Source organism: Canis aureus, chromosome 5 (assembly GCF_053574225.1).
Source record: "Canis aureus isolate CA01 chromosome 5, VMU_Caureus_v.1.0, whole genome shotgun sequence".
Classification (NCBI taxonomy): Eukaryota; Metazoa; Chordata; class Mammalia; order Carnivora; family Canidae; genus Canis; species Canis aureus.
In genome coordinates this window covers 9,563,049-9,581,913 of record NC_135615.1, presented here as the reverse complement: position 1 = coordinate 9,581,913, position 18,865 = coordinate 9,563,049, and the positions used below count along the sequence as shown (strand labels likewise).

Sequence of the window (18,865 nt, the reverse complement as noted above, 5' to 3'; positions counted from 1 at the left end):
TGTAACAATGGGTTTTTGCCTGGAAAGTTGTGGGTAAATCAAAATTTTCTAAATTAAAGGAAAAAAATCAAGGAAGGAGAAATATACTTTGTGGTGACCCTTTTTGTAAAACTGGCAAATGCTTTTTTTTTTTTTTTTTTGCAAATGCTTTTAAAAAATAAAATATCTTACAGCCTGAAAATAGAATTTTATATATATTTATAATCTAAAATAACTAAATTCAGATTTTCACACATCTTGTTTTCTTAAGAAGGAAAATACACTCATATGTAATAGAATGGTAAGATGATGAGCAATTTTGGTAGCAATGATAAATAACCAGACTATAACCATAACCCTTTCAACTTTAATTATAAATGTCACCTTAATTGATGCCAAACGATCTTGCCTAATGGGTATTCTCTGTGAATGAGGCTTCCTAGATGTACAAGTTTTTAGTATATTTGAAAATTCTTTATAATCCACAAATCTTTAAAAAATTTTAATGCATTTGAATTAAAACCTTCTAAAATGCTTTCCTCCCAACCTTTGAAACTGATCATACTGTTATTAGACTTTTGGGGGAGGGTTATGGTTGCCATTTTGAGTTGATGCCCATCATGTGCTGTAAGGTGGAGGTGTCAGGGCCCCATAGGGAAGGTGGATGCTTGCGCTGCTCTGAGTGTGGCCCGCTGGGGGCAGGGCCTTTTGGGTATTGATGCATTTTGTCGACTCTTCTACTGGCAGGCTGTCAGTATCTATTTTCACTGCTGTCTGTAGATCTGATTGGCAGAACTGATCCTGCCAAAATTCTCTTCAAATCCCTTCCTTTCAGTTACTTAAAAGTTTGGGTATCAGGTAACCAAGATTTATCAAATTGTATATAAAAGCTGTAAGGGCTGAGACCTCTTCTCTAAGTGATAATTTAGTCTTCAGTGGCCATTTCTTCTTTCCTTTCTCTCTTCCCTTCTTTCTCTCTTCCTTTCTGGTAGTTCTCATGTATATTCTGGATATATGAAGTGTTCAAGTATTTGAGTTATAGAAAACTGAGACTGTACTCAAAAAACAATAATAATCTAACAGATGCAAATCCCTTTTCATACGAATAAGCCAGCGTTGGGGAATGAAATGATGAAAAGTAAAGTATTCTGGAAATACATAAAACTTCCAGTAGTATTTTGCGTCAAGCCTTGTGGATGGACTGTTCTCTCTGCATGGAATGTTCTTCCAATACCAGAATGCCTGTGGCTCACTCCCCCACATCCTTCAAGTCTGTTCAAATGCCACCCTCTTAAAGAGACCCACTGTGACGACATTGTTTACAGTTGCACCCACACACACTTTTTCTCAAACCTCCTTCCTTGCTGCCCTTTCTCCAGAGCACTTACGATTTTCTGACATACTATGTAACTTACTCATTGTTTGTTATTGATTTTCTATCCCTCACCCTCCTCTGACAAGCCCTCATGAAGGAGGTACCTTTGGCTAGTTAATTCACTGATAACCTACCAGACATCTAGAATAGTGCCCATTGTAGAGTAGGTATGTGGGGGCAAATGGACTTACCAAAAATATGATGGAAAACAATAGGATAGTGAAAAAAACAGGTCTATCTGACATCAACTGATGCCCGGAACCTAAAACAGAAAGTGATCATCTATGTTGTTTCGTGTGTTCATTTTTACATAATTTGGATCACAGAAGCAACAGTGGAAACGCAACCTCTAAGAGTTTTCTACTCATACCTTACATTTTTTATTATCTGCAATGTAAAGATCACTTAAAGTGGATAAAAACATGGAAAGGCCACGAACACAAATAAAAGTAACAGCCTGAAGGCATAGGAAAAAAGGACAAGAACAGCCAGATTCACTTATCTAAAGTGATAGAGGAAAAAGAAGAGTAAAATTATTTTTTAAGTGAATAAATTAAGAGACAACCTCCTTTAGGAAGAAATAGGTGGAAATAGAAACGAAAGAGCAATAATGACTTTTTATAGAAAAATGTAACCCACTGGGACACCTTGGTGGCTCCATCAGGTAAGCTTCTGACTCTTGCTTTAGGCTCAGGTCATGATCTTAGGGTCATGGAATCAAGCCCTGTGTCAGTCTCCATTCTCAGCAGGGAGCCTACTCCAAGATTCTCCTCCTCTCCCTCTGCCCCTACCCTGCCCCCTCGTGTGCCAGCATGTTCTTTCTCTGTCTCTAAAAATAGGGGAATAAATCTTTTAAAAAATAGAGTGCATTTAGTTGCTCTGGACACTGTTATCCTTTCTTGGTTCACTGCTAATCCTTCTGAAAATTCTCAATTTATAATACTTTTTGAAAAAAGAAAGTTGTTGATTTTTGATCTAGGAAATACCATTCCAATGAAAATTCATATGATATTTACCTCGTACTCTTCTATCCAATTATTCATATCAAAGCTGTACATTATTTATGCAAATACCAAGAGAATTATTCCTGGTTGACATTCTTCTGAGGGGTAGATTCTACATATTAACAAGAATATTTTAAACTTAATTTATAACATCACTGCCATCTGTTGGATCTGATCAGAATTAGAGTTTTTGAGTTGTCCTAAGAATAAAAAGATGTTCGATGTTTTTCATTTTCCTTGCCAACAATGAGTAACTTCTGGCTATTAGTAAACTATGAAAAGATTAGAAAATAGTATGGTTGGTTACTAGATAGCTCTTAAAAGATAGTTATTTTAGGAAATAAGAATAAAATAAAAACATAAAAAGTAATAATATAATTAATGCCCATAGATAAGTAAGTACAAACTGTGGTTTTGCTGTAGAAAATACATAATCAAGTCTCTGTTGTTTATACATATATCATACTAACACCTGATTCTTCATACTTATGTTCTCTCCATGAAGAACTGGGTGATTTCCCTAAAGCTTAGAGACCTTGTCTCCATTTCTTTCTTTCTTTCTTTTTTTTTTTTATACCACTTCTTGGCTTTCCACAACAGCAGTGCCTTAAGTAAGTTCTAAATGACAACACCATATAGTGGTTACTTAAACAAACAAAAATTGATTGATTGCTGGGCCACCCCAGGCCTCCACAACACAAGAGACAATGTTCTTCTGTAGGGACCATTTTGCTATTGTGTGATCTACAGTCAACCACAGCAAAGGAAGTCAGGAATCCCAAAGGGATTCCAGAAAGAGACACAATGCCCCCAATTTATATGGATGTCTGAGTACTTTGGGAACTTCTCAATGTTCTTTATTATCTATGGATAACCTGTCATTTTGTATTATCAGTATTAAAATTTCTATTCACTAACATAGAAATAAAGCATGGACCAAATAGTGGAATTATTCACGGAGTACTGTGCCTGAGAAAGCCACGTAATGTGTAGAAAAACCACTTCAAAGGTGTGCCATGGGGGCACCTGGGTGGCGCAGCTGGTTCAGCCACGGCCTGCAGCTCAGGTCACAATCCCAAGGTCCAAGGATCAAATCCTGCATTGGGCTCCCAGCTCAATAGAGAGTCTGCTTCACCCTCTGCCCCTCCCCTTGCTTGTCTTTTCTCATACTCTCTTTCAAATGAATGAAATCATTAATGAAAAAAAAAAAAAAAAAGGTGTGCCACCTATGAAACTTTATATAGCACTTCAAGGCAGGGCTTCATCTATTCACAGTGACCCAATTCCCTATCAATCACTTGGCACTATCAGGGGAGAGCCTGACCCAGAGCCATTTGTTGGAATGTTAAATCTCTGTAGCATGTATAGAAAACACTTTTTAGAGCTTTTTTTTTTTTTTAATTCTTACCTCATTAAGTAGAGTTGGGGGAAGGTGATATATTTGTATATTTATTTTTACACTTGTACCCTTAAGTATATAGACAAATGCTATTTCTCAGAATTGGCTAGGGTGCACTGAACCGTCACAGTCATTTTGAAGGAGAAAAAAAAAAGGTCTCCCCTAAAGTTGGCAAAACACCACCAGCTTCACTTCCATCTCCGTTCCTCTACAGGAAGAGATGGGATTATGGCTTTGAGGTGGCTCGACTCGTGCAACCTCACCCTCTGAAAAGAAATTTTACCCTCTATTCTAGAACCTAATCCTTCTTGGCCAATACACGCAGATTCACTTAGAGTAAGTAATCTCGTCCCTTTGAATACTTTGCCATTAAAGAAACATGGACTGTAGAACGAATCCACTGTGATTTACAAAATAAACGTAGGCTCATGAAAAATGCAAACTCATGGTACAGACTTCAGAATGCTGAAGCCGTGCAGTTATTGTCTTTGTTGCATCAGGGTTTTTCCCTGGGAAAATGTTTCCAGAGCTTGGTGGTGGGTTTTTTTTTCCCCACCTCTGCGAGCAGTGGAGGGAACTGTGTCTTCATACTGACCCCTAGTGGTCGTTCAGGAGCGAGTTGGGGGAGGGGCAAAAAGGCCCTGGAAAGCTCGCTCCCTATTTCAATGAAAGGCACACTAATTTAATTTGAAACCCTCTCTGGCGCGTCTAAAATAATATTTTTTAAACATTATTAAAATATTGTCATCTCGTAAGCATTTCATTGTGTTTTTGAAGAGAGAATATTCTCCTGCTCCATGTGTGTTAATAGATGCTTGCGTTTGTCTCTGGTCCCTTTTAAGATGCAGTCGCTTTAAAATGTTTTGACACATTCATTGTTCTGGTGACTGAATATGGGCTGCGCTACATAACCATATAGGATTAATAGCATATGCTTGGATGGCATCAATTAATCTCATTGTTATTGTAGTCACTCTGGAGTTGATTTTTTGCTCTTGACTCCATGTAATAGAAAAGATTATTTTGTTTTAAAATTCTTATTAGCATCACTTCGTTGTAAGATGCTACCTCCTTTTAATTAGACCACTCACAATAGGAGCATCCTACAAGATAATTGAGTTCGTTTCATGACCTTTTTAGGAAATTCAGTTTTGTAGAAGGATGTTTCAAACTTTTGTATTGAGGACGATACCTCAAAGAACTTATGGTGTTTATTGACTATTTTAAAAGGCTTCTGAAGTTAATAGATCAAATAAATGGGAAGACTCTTTGTGGTAAATCTAAAATTGATTCTTGTATTATTACCATCCAACTTTACTGAGTGGGTCCTTTTCATTTCTACCTGTTAGCACCTGGATTCCTTCTCTGCCTGATAGAATGTTGTTCTGACACAGGCTATGATAGGTTGGAAAAATCATACTGGATTTGAAGAAAGATATAGAATGAAAAGCTGGATTTTACAATAAAACAGATTGATTCCATATCTCCATTTTGTGTTAGCTGTTGCCTAGTCAGTCTTCACAGTTTAAATTTTATTGGCTATTAGTTTTGTGAGGCTTTGTGAATCCCATGAAATGTTCATTTAGAAAATTGTCTATGCTGCTTTTATTACCCAGAGAGGAGAGACTGACATTTGCATAACCTTTTTAAAAAGTTGTTGGCACCTCTTTCAGGTTTAATTTCCAATATTACTGATTTTCACAGAGAATTATCAAATTATTGTGTGATTTTTTTTTCCTCTCACACTCTCACTTTGAAGCAGTACTTAAAGCCTACATAAATTCCATTTTTACTCATTCTTGACTTTTTATATTAATCATTTTCTGCGACTTTTTATTCCCCCTCTCTGGAAATGGCCTTTATTGCTTATTGGCTGCACCTAAATGGGAGAGACCTTGGTGAGATTCCTGAGGAAACTGTCCTAGCTCTACCCCTGCAGGTGTAGGAGATTTGACCACTTAGCTGAAAAAGTCTGAAAATTTCATATGCACATGTAAATTTGGAAATATGATATTTTTCCATGGTACAAGAAATCAAGTGAGATAGGATATAGGAAAGTCTCTGCCTTGTGGTTCACTGAATGTCAGCAGACAGTGGTGATGATGATAGCTGGCATGTGTGAGCCAGGCCTTGAGCTAGTACTTGATATGGAATATATTATTAAATCCCCAGAGTGAGGATGCCTGGGTGGCGGGTAGCTCAGTAGTTGAGTGTCTGCTTTTGGCTCAGGGTGTGATCCCGAGGTCCTGGGATAGAGTCCCACATCGGGCTCCCCACTGGGAACCTGCTTCTGCCTCTGCCTATATCTCTGCCTCTCTCTGTGTATCTCTCATGAATAAATAAATAAAATCTTTAAAAAATAATTGTCAATTGATGATTGTAAAAAAGTTTACAGACTAAAAGACCACTGGACTTTTAATCCTGTGTTGGTTGTTGACTTGCCTCACAAGCAAGTCTTAATCTCTCTAAATGTTATCTTTCTTCACTATAAAAGAAAGAAAAGCGAGCCTAGGTTATCTATTATATTTTGTGCATCTGACTACGCTCTATCCAGTATCATAGGGAGTCTTGAGCACAACTTCCACTAGGAACTAGCTGGGACCACTCTTTACCACTTTCATCATTTTGTCTCAAAGGTGAAGGAAGTTATGTTTTTAGGTTTCTTTTGTAATTCTCTCACCATTACTTGGGGATTCTTTACATCTAGGCCTTATTGTAGGCTGCAGGGATATCCTAGGGAACACAACGAAGGTTCCATCAGACTGCTGTCATGAAACCTACATTTCGCACAGGGAGGCAGACCATAGGGAGTAACTTTAAGAAGGTAATTTCAGAAGTGATAACAGTATCAATTAAATAAAGTAGCACAACGTCCTAGAGAGGAGCCTGCGTGACACTGGGGTTGTGAGAGGGGTCGGGGGGGATGACACAAAGCTTGTCAAACGGCCTCTCTGAAGAAATGACATTAGAGCTGATGAGAATAAGAAGCCCTGGCAGGGCCAGGGGTTTTCATGTGCCGTCACACGAAAGCATGCAGCATCCTTATTATTTAGTTAAGGAAATCAACATGGTACCTCTAATTACTTTGGGATTGCGTCACTTGTCACATACAGATACGTAAATAGACTGATTTCCCAGTGAAACAGAAACATTTGGTAACTGCAAAAGCCATTTATTATGAGTATTCCAACACCTTGACCATTATTAGTACTTTATCAGGAGACAAGTCAGCCATGTATAATGAAGACGGTTGTTCTTTCCTGATGGCAGCTAGTTAATTCTGGGCAGGCAGTCCAGCTTTTGAAACAGACGGTGGCATGTATGGAAGTGAAGTATTGCAATTGAACAGATAGGTCAATAAGGATTCCATGTCACTTGTAAGAAAATTACATTTGATTTCCCTAGACTTTGATTGACTGCCTCATAATTGGTAACAAAAACCTGCATGCTGTTGGAGAAGGTGCTGGGTTAGCATGTACTAGTCTCTTTGCAATTGGCCCCTTTCTCTGTAGAAACCATGATGTCATAGCAACCGTAGCAGAAAAGCACACCCTGGAAGCCTCAAAATTATGCCACTGAGATACATCAGTACGAGAGAAGCAATTCGATTTTACCTACTTAAAAAAATTATTTTTCACCTTTTTCCTATTTTGCTATAGGATGTAAAACTGCGTGCGTTTGTTTTTGTGGCTGGGTTTTGCTTTCATAAATACAGACTATTTAAAAAAAACTTTCAAAAATTGTTTAAAAATAAATTTAAAAACCTTTCATTTTAAGCATTTGCCCACAATGAATTGTGCTTCTCCCCCTTACTACTACTAAGTTTCTTTAAACACTATTTCTTTAAAAGGAGAAAATTCTCTTGACTACTTTTGCGAGCCCTGGAATTCAGCCCGAGTTGGAGGGCAAACATCCCCCTTCTTCTGCGACTGTGGGGCTGCGGCTGGGTCATAGCTGTTTGGGATGTACTCAGAAATTGATCGATTTAACGAACACACTCGACTTCTTGGATCATTACTTTTGTTGAAAAATTGGTTGGAACGAGAGTCAGGAATCCTGTTCACAGCATTCCAAATCTGGCTGCGATAACCAGGAGACCTGTTTATCACACCGGCCAGGGTCCCCTCCCCATGCGCCTGTGTAGACTCGCTGGGAGCTGGGGAGGCTCAAACACACCACCCCTGAGCCTGTGCAGGAGCACCTCTCCTGACCCCTTGCAGCGCGTCTGCCACCGGTATGTCTTCCTTGGTGTGACAAACCTTGCAGAGACATATGAAAAGTCATGCTGGTGGGAATGGTTGTAATCACTGTTAACAAACAAGGTTCTGATTGCCAATATTACCATCTGTTCCATCGGGTTCCACATATTACCCTGTATGTGGGCTCTGTTAAACAGATTTCTCTACTGCCCAAGGTCACCCTTGATTCATGTAACCAGCCTCTGCAGATGGGTTACACGTGAACCTCCAAACTGCAGCAAGGATTTTCTGAGAAGTACCAAATGGTGTCATCTGATGACACGACCCAAATAAACAGAGTCAACGATGTCTGCAAAGACAAAATATGGACAGCCTTTGATATATAAAGAGATCAATCCCTAAGACGTTGTCTGAAGTGCAAGATATGATTCGCCAAACTCCATATCAAAATTATTTCACTAAATAATTAGGGAAGCATTGGGGATGGGGAGAGCAGCTCTAAGCGATACAAGCAGAGATCTCGGTTGTGTTGGGTCCTATGCCTTCTTGCAAACTTAACGCTGATTTTTCTCTCATCCTCTCTTGACTCCTACTGAACTTTTCTTCAGCACTCCCCTTGAGTTGAGTCAAGTCCATTTAAATATATTGATCTTCTCAGCACTGGGCATAGAAATAAGAGTCAAGTACTGCCTCTAAGAAGTGGGGACCAGTGTAGACATAGCGAGAGGGGGAGTGAATACCAAGGAGAGGCACTGATGGACCAGAATGACCCTGAACAGGAAAGGACAGCTGAGGAGGTTTGGAAGGGTGAGCTCCAGTTCCCCAGGCAGAGGTGTGGATGGGTAGCGACAGGCCTTTTGGCAGAGAAAACCTGAGTGCAAAGACACACAGACATGAGATAGCAGAGTATTCTCTCAGTGATCGTATTTTTCCTTAAACCATGTTCTTAGTATCCATGCTATTAAGTGTTTTTTCATTGTGGGCTCCAGGATTTAAATGAAAAGCTTTGTGGTAAACTCCTTTCCACAACAAGCTTCTGTAAAATAGTATCTTAAGATTGTTGCAGGGATCCCTGGGTGGCGCAGCAGTTTAGCGCCTGCCTTTGGCCCAGAGCACGATCCTGGAGACCTGGGATCGAATCCCACGTCGGGCTCCCGGTGCATGGAGCCTGCTTCTCCCTCTGCCTGTGTCTCTGCCTCTGCCTCTCTCTCTCTCTCTGTGACTATCATAAATTAAAAAAAAGAAAAAAAAAAAAAGATCGTTGCATTCTATGCGACCATTTGAGCCAAAACATCATTTTTAAAAAATGTATACATGTTTAGCAAACAAATGATTTTGAGCTCATGTGGAAAAGAGACACATGATATGTAGTTTGGGGGGTCAAGGTATGCTTCCTTGAGGAAGAGGTGTTTGTGTTGAGCTTGGCAAGGTGAATGGGAATTATCTGGGGGGAAGAGTCATCAGGAGGTGAGAAGGATGGGCATATGGGAACACCCCGAGGTAAGATGGAGCCCTGGCATGTTGCAGGTCGCCAGAGAGGCCCAGAGCACAGAGCCACAGGTAAAGATGAGAGAGGGTGGGCGTGGGGGTGCAGGTGGACTCAGGCAGGGCTTTGGGGGCCATGTGAGAAATTTGGGGCTTCATCCTGAGCAATGTGAAACGAGAAACATTTTAAATAGGGGAGAAATCTGATTATGTGCATGATATATATAACTATAATAATCTGATTATTATTTCAAAAGAAAACTTTAGCTCTAAGTTGGAGAAAGGATTGGAGGGGGAGAGGAGAGACCTGTTAGAAGGGAATATAATTCACAAGAGAGGATGTGGACGAGATTGGATCAGAGAAATGGAGCTGGAAAGGGGAGAGATTCAAGAAATAGGGAGAATGGGGTGCCTGGGTGGCTCCGTGGTTGAGCGTCTGCCTTCAGCTCAGGTCATGATCCTGAGGGTCTGGGATCGAGTCCCACATCGGGCCCCCTTCAAGGAGCCTGCTTCTCCCTCTGCCTGTGTCTCTGCCTTTCTCTCTGTGTCTCTTGTGAATAAATAAACAGGATCTTTAAAAAAAAAATAGGGAGGAGGAAAATAGTCAGGACTTGGTAATAAATTGCATACACATGACACATCGAACTTCACTTCTGTTTATGTGTATCAAATTATATAAACAGATGTTTTTATATTTTCCCATATTTGGGTTTTAGTTAGTTTTTCTGAATGTACGTTTTAAACTCTTACTTGATTAAACTTCAACTGATGGAGGTTAATGATAGTAAAAATCAAAATATTTTCTGATTATCACGATGACATATGGCCCTATAATTCTGGATTTTGTAACAAAGCAGTTTGACTTCTGTCCCGTTCATTTGGATAATGCCATACTATCTAGGAAACGGAAATGTGTTTTTAAAATATGACAGACTTCAGCTTGTGTACATAGTAGACACAGAGAAAAATAAAACAGAATGTCTTCGGTTTGAAACATGAAATTAATGGGATTCTGTTTTAAAAAAATATAAAGTCTGTGCTCTATTTCTATAATGAAATTAGTTTTTTTAGGTAAGAATAATAGCTTGGTTTTTTTCCACCATAATAACTTAATCTCAGTTATGCTTTTTACACTTAAACAGACCGCACAGAGCATATTATGGGCAGGTATGTACGTACAATGCAAATTGTTCTCGCAGCTGCACACGAATGATTTGTCTTTGGTGCTGGCAGTTATGTTCAATTTAGTAAAAGCTATGTTCCGCTGTGTACTAGAATCTTTGATTTCTTAAACAGCTAGGATTTTATGTACTTCTCTTTACTGGCTCATAAAGAGCACAGAAAAGAGCAGAAGGTAGGGATATAAATGAGCCAAGGCAAAATATGCCTTTGTCCATGAGAGAGGAGGAAGCGAAACCCAAGCACAAAGGCTGTGAGCAGAGGCACATCTGATGAAAATTCCTCTATCTCGCAGCCCGTTTTTTTTTTTTGTGTGTGTTGTTGTTTTGTGTTCTGTTTTGTTTTGAATAAATAAGAGAAACTGAAACAACAGAGTGTGATCCTATGTATGCACTTGAATTTTCCAGAAAACCCCTGATGCATACAAAAGACAAACCCCTGGAGAATTTCCTGGTATGCATTTACCTATAATACTTGTAGCTTCTATCAGGGTTGCAATGAAATAACTCCACAGTGTGCTCCTCCTTGATTCTCCAGGATGTTTTGAAAGGTGAACCTTCTGAAAGGAAAAAAATCACTAAGTGACAAAGGAATTGTGCTTTCCAACTGAGGCATGTTCACAATGATTAAAAACTGCAAAGTATTTTGGCTGAAGGGACTGATTGCATTCAGCGCGTGAAAAATAAGTCAAAGGAATAAAACGATTTTTGAGCAGGTTTGCGTCTATATTAATTAGAAAATATGCATAATTTAACATTCTTGCTGGCAGCTTTAAAAAATTCAGTATTTCAGCTATAAATAAAAACATGAGACATTGCTGAGAAACTAATATACAAGTGACCACTGATTAATAGGAGAGAGAATTGTGATCCTGGGGTCCTGGGATTGAGCCCTGAATCGGGCTCCCTGCAGGGAGCCTGCTTCTCCCTCTGCTTATGTCTCTGCGTCTCTCTGTGTATCTCTCATGAATAAATAAATAAAATCTTTAAAAAGAAAAGAAAACTTATCTTAAGAGTGTTTATTTTGTTCCCTAGAAAGGAGAGTAAATGATGGCCCTCAGGCTATCATAGGGAGCTGCAGGCCCTCTCTACCAATATTTTTATATAAACAAATTCTGGTCTGTGTCATCTAACCAGATGTTAAAGGGATGCCTTCCCAGGAAAAGAATGGGAGACACCAAAAGAAGGATTAAATATATACCAAGGACTAGGGTATGGGTAGAAATGGAACCAAACTCTGATTCTGCCTTCATTTCAATATGGTGTTTTCTGGACGGATTTATTCAAACTAGGTGGAAGGTGCCTTCAGGGTTAACACCGAGGGAGCCCTGTGTTCCCTGGAGCACCTGCCTTCCTTATTTCATTCTGGTCCAGTTGCTGCCATTAGGTCCACTTCAGAACTGGTCTGTGTGACAGGCATAGCTTCCTTTCTCCTCGGCGACACTTCACTTACATTGTGCCCTCTCTTGGACAGTTGTGATAACTTCTATTCTTGAGATTGTCACTTCTCCTTCACAATCAGCAAATCTAAGTGGCTACCTAAGTAAATTTAATGATCGGAATATTCATCGGAATACAGGGTGATTCAGGCTGAATCATGCAGCCTCACCTGTTGTTTTTAGTTTTGGTTCTTAATATGATCCTAAGTGGAAAAAAATATGTGTCAGCTGTAAACCTTAAAGGGATGTTCATATTATTGGAGTCTCAGATATGTTTTTATTGTCTTGATTACCTCTAGTCCTTTGATGATATAAATGGGTTTTTAACACAGAATTTGGGGTCTTCCTTTGAAACTAGGTTGCTTTGTGTACCTTATGGCTTGGAACATCTCTTATTTGAAGCAATTCCAAATGTTAAAGAACATAATTAAATCATCTTCCGCTTGTTAAAATGATCCCCTTTTCTATTTTCACTACTTTATGAGCTTTTTAAGTGATTAGAAAGCAAGGACTATATAGAAAGTATGGCGTTCGTTAAAAAGAGGTTTAGCCTTTATCACTTGTGAGACTATTAATATATTTTATGGATAATTGTGGTCTTTTTATAGCAGAAGTAGGAAATTTAGCAACTGAATATGCCTACATTACTAAAATTAGTTACTATGTCAATGTTATGACTTTGATCTTTGATGTTTAATTTGTAACAGCAGCATACACCTCCAAAACGTTTTGCTGGTTTCAAATGCATTAACCTCTGCCTACAATTAACAACCTTATTTAAAAAGGGGGAGGATGAGCTAAAGAGTTTTAACTTAAACCAAGAGCATCTCCCACTCACTTATTCCTCCTATTTAAAGTGTTGTTTTCCGGGGCACCTGGGTGGGTCAATGGTTGAGCATCTGCCTTCAACTCAGGGGCATGATCCCGGGGTCCTGGGATTGAGACCCACATTGGGCTCCCCAGAGGGAGCCTGCTTCCCTCTCTGCCTATGTCTCTGCCTCCTTCTCTGTGTCTCTCATGAATAAGTAAATAAACTCTTAAAAAAATAAAAAACAAAGTGTTGTTTTCCTAGGGGCACCTGGGTAGCTAAGCTGGTTAAATGTCTGACTTTTAATTTTGGCTCAGGTCCTGAGGTTGTGAGATCCAGCCCTAGTCAGGCTCCATGCCCAGATTAAGATTCGATTTCTCCCCTTCTCTAATAAACAAATAAATAAAAATAAAAATAATATAAAGCTTTGCTTTCCCACTAGTTGAGAATACCTTAATCGATTTTCTTTGAGTAGAATTTCCTGGTCTTGTAAGTATCACTGAGTTAAAAACTGAATGGCTGTAGGAGGGTTTCTAAGAAGTAGTTGTGCAGTTTTCTATAACTACAAGCTGTAAAAGTAGGAAAAGGGTTATTTAAATTCATTCTTAACTGACATCTTCCCAGACTCCATCTAAATCACTAGCACCTCAAGTCTGGGTTCATTGCATTGTAAATTAATTTCTTTCCCAAACTGTACTTATGTGCTCGTTTGTTTAATAAGCTCCGTGGTACACCCCGAAGACCATTTCTTGAACTCAGTTGAATGACATTCATTTCTCCTCCATTTACCCAGTGCTGCTGCTGAAGCTGATGGAATCGATCCATTAATAAACATCCTGTCTAGTAATCGGGACGGAGCCATTGCCAATGCAGCTACGGTACTAGCGAACATGGCAATGCAGGAGCCCCTGCGTGTGAAAATGCAGAACCACGACGTCATGCACGCCCTCCTCGGCCCGCTGTGCTCTGCTAACACGGTTGTGCAGAGCAAAGCTGCTCTCATGGTTGCTACAACTGCCTGCGATGTAGAGGCCCGGACAGAGGTGAGAGCTTTAATAACATTTGTTCTCTCAGTGTTTCTGGTCCCTATCTCTGAGTGGATTAATTCAAAACATTTTCAAGTGTTTGAACCGACCCATCATTTAGATCCTTCAAAACTGGGACCACACTTCAACCACGGACTCTGGGTGATAATAATGTGTCAGCGTATGTTCATCAATTGCAACAAATGTACCAGTCCGGTGGGGGATGTTGATAATGGGAGTGCTGCTCCTGTGTGGGGGCTGGGAGTAGGGGCTGGAAACCTAAAACCACTCTAAAACAAATACAATTTAAAAAATTAAAAAATGAAATCTACTAAGTTGGTGCAACACTTTGGAAAACAGATTGGCATTATCTAGCAAAGAAGAGCATATCCTATAATCTGGCAGCTCTGTTTCTAAATTATACCAAAAATGTTCTCCTGCCTCTTGTGCACCAGGAGGCATTGTTTATATCTAAACGACTGGCAACACACCAATTGTCTAGTTCTCTTTTAAGAGAATGGGTATAAATTGTGGCACACTCATAAAGGGGAATTTCACATCAGTTAAAACGAATGAGCTATAGATCCAGATACCGACAGAGATGAATCTCGAGCATAAAGCAAAATCAAGTTGCAAAAGGATACATACTTATGATTCTGTTTATGTAGCATTTGGAAATATACAAATCTAAGCAATACATTTCTTAGGTAAACATACATGTAAGTTGAAACTATAAAGACAAAGGTAGAGAATGATTAACTCCAAATTCAAGAAATCCTCTTGGGGGAATCAAGGGAGTGGATGTAATTGAGAGGAGCAAACAGGGGTTCAAGGTCATTTAAATGTCTTAAACTGAGCAGTAGACAAACAGGTGTGTCCTTACTACAATGCTTTACATTATACACGTGGGTTCCGCATACTCTTGTGTTTCTTGTATATTTCAAAGTTTTAAAGCATAAAATTACATTTTTTTTTACAAGTGTGTCATGTAAAAGTATGTTTGGTTCTGTTCATAAAGATAACATAAACCTACAAACATCCTTTTTTCTCTTGCCTTTCTCATATTTACCAGTCGCAGGGCACTCATTCAAACAGCCTAGGACTTTGCTCCCCTGCGGCCAATATAAATAGCAATAGCTGACACTCACTGAGCACTTACTATGCAGTGGGCACTGTGCTAAGCACTCTACAAGCATTTAAGCCTCACTCGTGATGGGCCGTGTTTGTAATTCCCATTTTACAGAGGACGAAATTCAGGCTTAAAGACAAAATGTGCTCCAAGCAGAGTTGGTAAATTGGAGGATGAAGAATGCCATCCAGAGCCCAAGCTCTTGCACTCTGCTGTCCACTCAGATGACTAACAAATCTTGTCTCTTCTGTCCCATAGGTATCTATTCTATCCCCACCGTTCTTCCCATTGGTTCAGTTCACTTGCATTCATCCATTAAGGCACTAAGACTACCAAATATTATTTTTAAATATTTATTTATTATTTATTTATTTATTTATTTAGGAGCCTACATGTGCAAGAGTCGGGGGAGGGGCAGAGGGAGAGAGTCCCCATGCAGACTCCCCTGCTGAGCACAGAGCCCAACACCTGGCTCTGTCCCCCACGACCTGAGTTGTCTAACCAAGAGTCGGACACCCAACCTGCTGAACTGCCCAGGCGGCTCAAGACTGCCCCATATTTATTTACCATCTACTCCGTGCCAGGCACTATGCTAGGCTTCCAAGCGTTTTGGTCCTACCTCTGTGCAGTCTGCAGAATAGTCCATCTCTTTCCTGGAATAGTGCAGCTGAGTCTCCGGCTCTCCCTACCCCGCCACCTCCTGCTTCCCACACTGCCTCCAGACTAATCTTTCAAATATATGACCCTCATCACATCATTGTAAGTCCCCAGTGGCATGCCACTGCCCCAGAAGAAAAATTCTGAGCTGCTTAGCGTGATGAGCAAGGGCTCCCAATGACCCACACCTATCCACCTGTGCCTGAAGCCTCTTCTCAGGCATAACTCTATGCTCCAGAAATACCATACTATTTGTAATTCTGTCCATATGCTCTGTTCTCTTGTTTATATGTCTTTGATTTCACCCCTTGGAAACTATTCGCACTTTCATCCACCTGATAAAATCTCACTTCACCTTCCAAACCCATGTCAGCCATCCTGTCTTCCACGAGGCCTTTCTTCAACCCTCAAGCTGGGAGCACCATCCTCTATGCTTCCATTACACCCTAGACATGCTTCCTTAGTCCTCTGATTTGCATATATGGTTCTTTTATGAAAGGCTATAAGCTCCTTAAGGCTTTAGGGAAAGGATTTGAGAGTTTTTCTTACCTGTGTTCATGCCATTAATATATATGTGCCACAGAGTGCTTGCTTAATAAATGATTGTTAAAAGAATGAGTAAATGAGTGAAGGAATTATTTTTTACTTTTTTATGATTTTATTTATTCATTCATGAGAGACAGAGAGGCAGAGACATAGGCAGAGGGAGAAGCAGGCTCCCTGCAGGACTTGATGCCAGGACGCCGGGATCATGACCTGAGCCAAAGGCAGACCCTCAACCGCCGAGCCACCCATGTGCCCTCATGTGAAGTAATTAATAAATTAGTTAGATCTTTGCCAAAAGAACACATGGAGTTAGACTATCCTGTATTATACTCAAAAATAACAATGTTCAGAAATTTGACTTGCTAAGCCTAAGATGATTCAAAGTAAACTCTTTAAAGCTGTAATGTTACATATATTAAAGTGTGATCCCTGAGAAGGAAATGTCACTGGACACTGGCAGAAAATGACTGAATCAAGTGAGTCATACCCCATAAGGGCTCTTGTCTTCAGATACTACACATAGAAACTGATAAAATATTCTTTTTTGTCCTCTAGGCTTGGATGATAGAGTATTGCATTTCAGACAGTGAGATAAGAGCTCTGTCGATTTTTTTCCAATTGGAATAATTTTATCCATGAGTAATTAATCCACCTTTATTAACTGCATTTCCTTTAATAGTGCAATTAATGTAGTTCTGTCCAATTCTCTTCTTATTTTTTTTATCTCTTTTCTCACTCCTCCCTTGGAGAAATGAAGAGAAGACACTATCAAAAAAATTTTGATAACAAAAATTGGTCTTTTTCTAGGGCATTGCTACACTACGCTTTGGCCACACTGACAATTTGGTGGCAGTGTCCAGTGTCATGGGTAGCATGTTACTGTATCAGTTCCTCCTGCCCAGCCTTGGGGACTATATTAGTTTCCTATTCCTGTGGTAACAAATTCCCACAACATGGCTTAAAGTAGTAGAAATCTATTATCTTATAGTTTAGGAGGTCAGAAGTCTGAAAACAGGCCTTATGGGTTAAAGTCAAGGTGTTGTCAGAGCTATGTTCCTCTGGGAGACTTGGAGGAAAAATCGGTTTCCTGGCCCTTTCTAGCTTTTACCATCCATCTCCATCCCTTGGTTCTGGCCCATTTCTCCATCTTCAAAGGATAGTACTTTAACCTCTGTTTCTACGCATCTCCTTTCTCCACTCCAGGAACCCTTATTCCATCTTATAAGGACCGTAATGATTAGATTGGGCCCACCTGATTATCCCGGACACTCTCACCATCTCAAAACTGGCAACTTAGCACATTGGCAAAAATCCTTTCCAGGGAAAAGGACACCCATCATTCTGTCTACCACAGGGCCAAGTGAACAGCCATGTTGATGAGCAGAATGAAGGAACATAGGGGAGCGAGAGGACAGGCTCTCCACCCAGTCTCCCTTCTGTGTAAAATCACAATGACCTCCCTCAATTATTTGACTGTAGCCCCCTCTTGACCTTGAACAGAAACCTGGGCTCCTGTCTATAAGGTTTTGCAATAGATTGTTTTCCCCTGGATGTAATAAAATCTAAATATCCTAAAATGTTCTCACATAGTTAAACTCTTCTAACAATCAAATGAGATTTTTTTAAAAATGAGTGTTTATGTTCTGTACTCCCAAAGCATAGACTTCTGGTTTCCACTTTTAGTTAAGAAATTCAGGTGGACTGGAGCCTCTGGTGGAGCTCCTGCGCTCCAAGAATGATGAAGTGAGAAGGCACGCCAGCTGGGCTGTGATGGTCTGCGCCAATGATGAGCTGATGGCTGTTGAATTATTCAGGCTTGGGTGAGTGGAGCTGCCAGGAGTTTCTGGGTAAGAGGAAGAGCAGAAGATGAAGAGGTACACTCTTCTGCACCCAAGGAAAGTCAGAGTTCACAGTCCCACTCGCAGGGTGCTGAGCCCTCAGGAGCTGTGACTGTCCCAGCAGATAGGAGGGGGGCCCTTCTTCATTCCTCCCACCTGGTGATCTCCACCAGCACCTGACAAAAGCATCTTCTCTGCTGCCCCCTCACCACCTCCACGTTTTCACCCCCATCAATGCCTCTTTTTCCCTTCCCTCTGCCATTGCTCACGAGTGATTGTCTCACTACTTTTGAAGCTCAAATAAAATGGGTGAGCCCTGACTGCATATCCTCTTTCTCCCTCCTTCACACAAAGCTTTCCATCAGAATCAGGCATTTAACCAACCCCACGAAAGCAGTTCCTCCATTAGTAGCAGATGCGTGAGTTGCCTGAACACACTGGCAAATAGGGTTCTAGGTTTCCAATGACAGGCTTACACTATTTCTAGGCATCTTTATGTTTGTGTGTATTGCCCGGTTAGCTGAAAAAGTTGGGGCTCAATATTAATTTTGCCTTATTTTTTTAAGATTTTTTTTATTTATTCATGAAAGACACAGAGAGAGAGGCAGAGACTAGGCAGAGGGAGAAGCAGGCTCCACGCTGGGAGCCTGATGTGGGACTTGATCCCAGACCCCAGGGTCACACCCTGAGCTGAAGACAGAAGCTCAACCACTGAGCTACCCAGGTGCCCCTAATTTTGCTTTAAATGAAGGACTTTCAGCTCCTCACCCAGTGTCCTTTCCGGCTGTTTGAATATGAAACCCT

General features: G+C 40.3%; 1 protein-coding gene and 2 long non-coding RNA genes across 25 annotated transcripts in view; 1 reads left to right on the top strand and 2 right to left on the bottom strand.

The window, feature by feature from the left end:
* The window catches only part of LOC144313316 (uncharacterized), a 357,200-nt gene that overhangs the window by 194,367 nt on the left and 143,968 nt on the right, over nucleotides 1-18,865 (bottom strand). The gene's annotated exons all lie outside the window — the stretch shown is intronic.
* ARMC3 (armadillo repeat containing 3) overlaps nucleotides 1-18,865 on the top strand; it is a 101,747-nt gene that overhangs the window by 51,896 nt on the left and 30,986 nt on the right. For all 21 annotated transcript variants that reach the window (XR_013379293.1, XM_077896814.1, XM_077896830.1 and 18 more), the window contains 2 exons: nucleotides 13,660-13,909; nucleotides 17,907-18,043. Coding sequence is in view for 20 of the 21 variants with exons in the window: in XM_077896814.1 (XP_077752940.1) it covers nucleotides 13,660-13,909; nucleotides 17,907-18,043 (387 nt within the window). In the remaining variant the exon portion in view is untranslated. The remainder of the gene's footprint in view (nucleotides 1-13,659; nucleotides 13,910-17,906; nucleotides 18,044-18,865) is intronic.
* LOC144313671 (uncharacterized) overlaps nucleotides 6,915-18,865 on the bottom strand; it is a 66,609-nt gene continuing 54,658 nt past the window's right edge. For 2 of the 3 annotated variants that reach the window (XR_013379294.1, XR_013379299.1), the window contains 2 exons: nucleotides 11,086-11,179; nucleotides 6,915-10,013 (listed from right to left, as the gene is read on the bottom strand). This is a non-coding gene — a long non-coding RNA (uncharacterized LOC144313671). Of the gene's footprint in view, nucleotides 10,014-11,085; nucleotides 11,180-14,951; nucleotides 18,067-18,865 lie in introns of those variants that run through there. The other variant, XR_013379296.1, reaches the window with a different exon arrangement.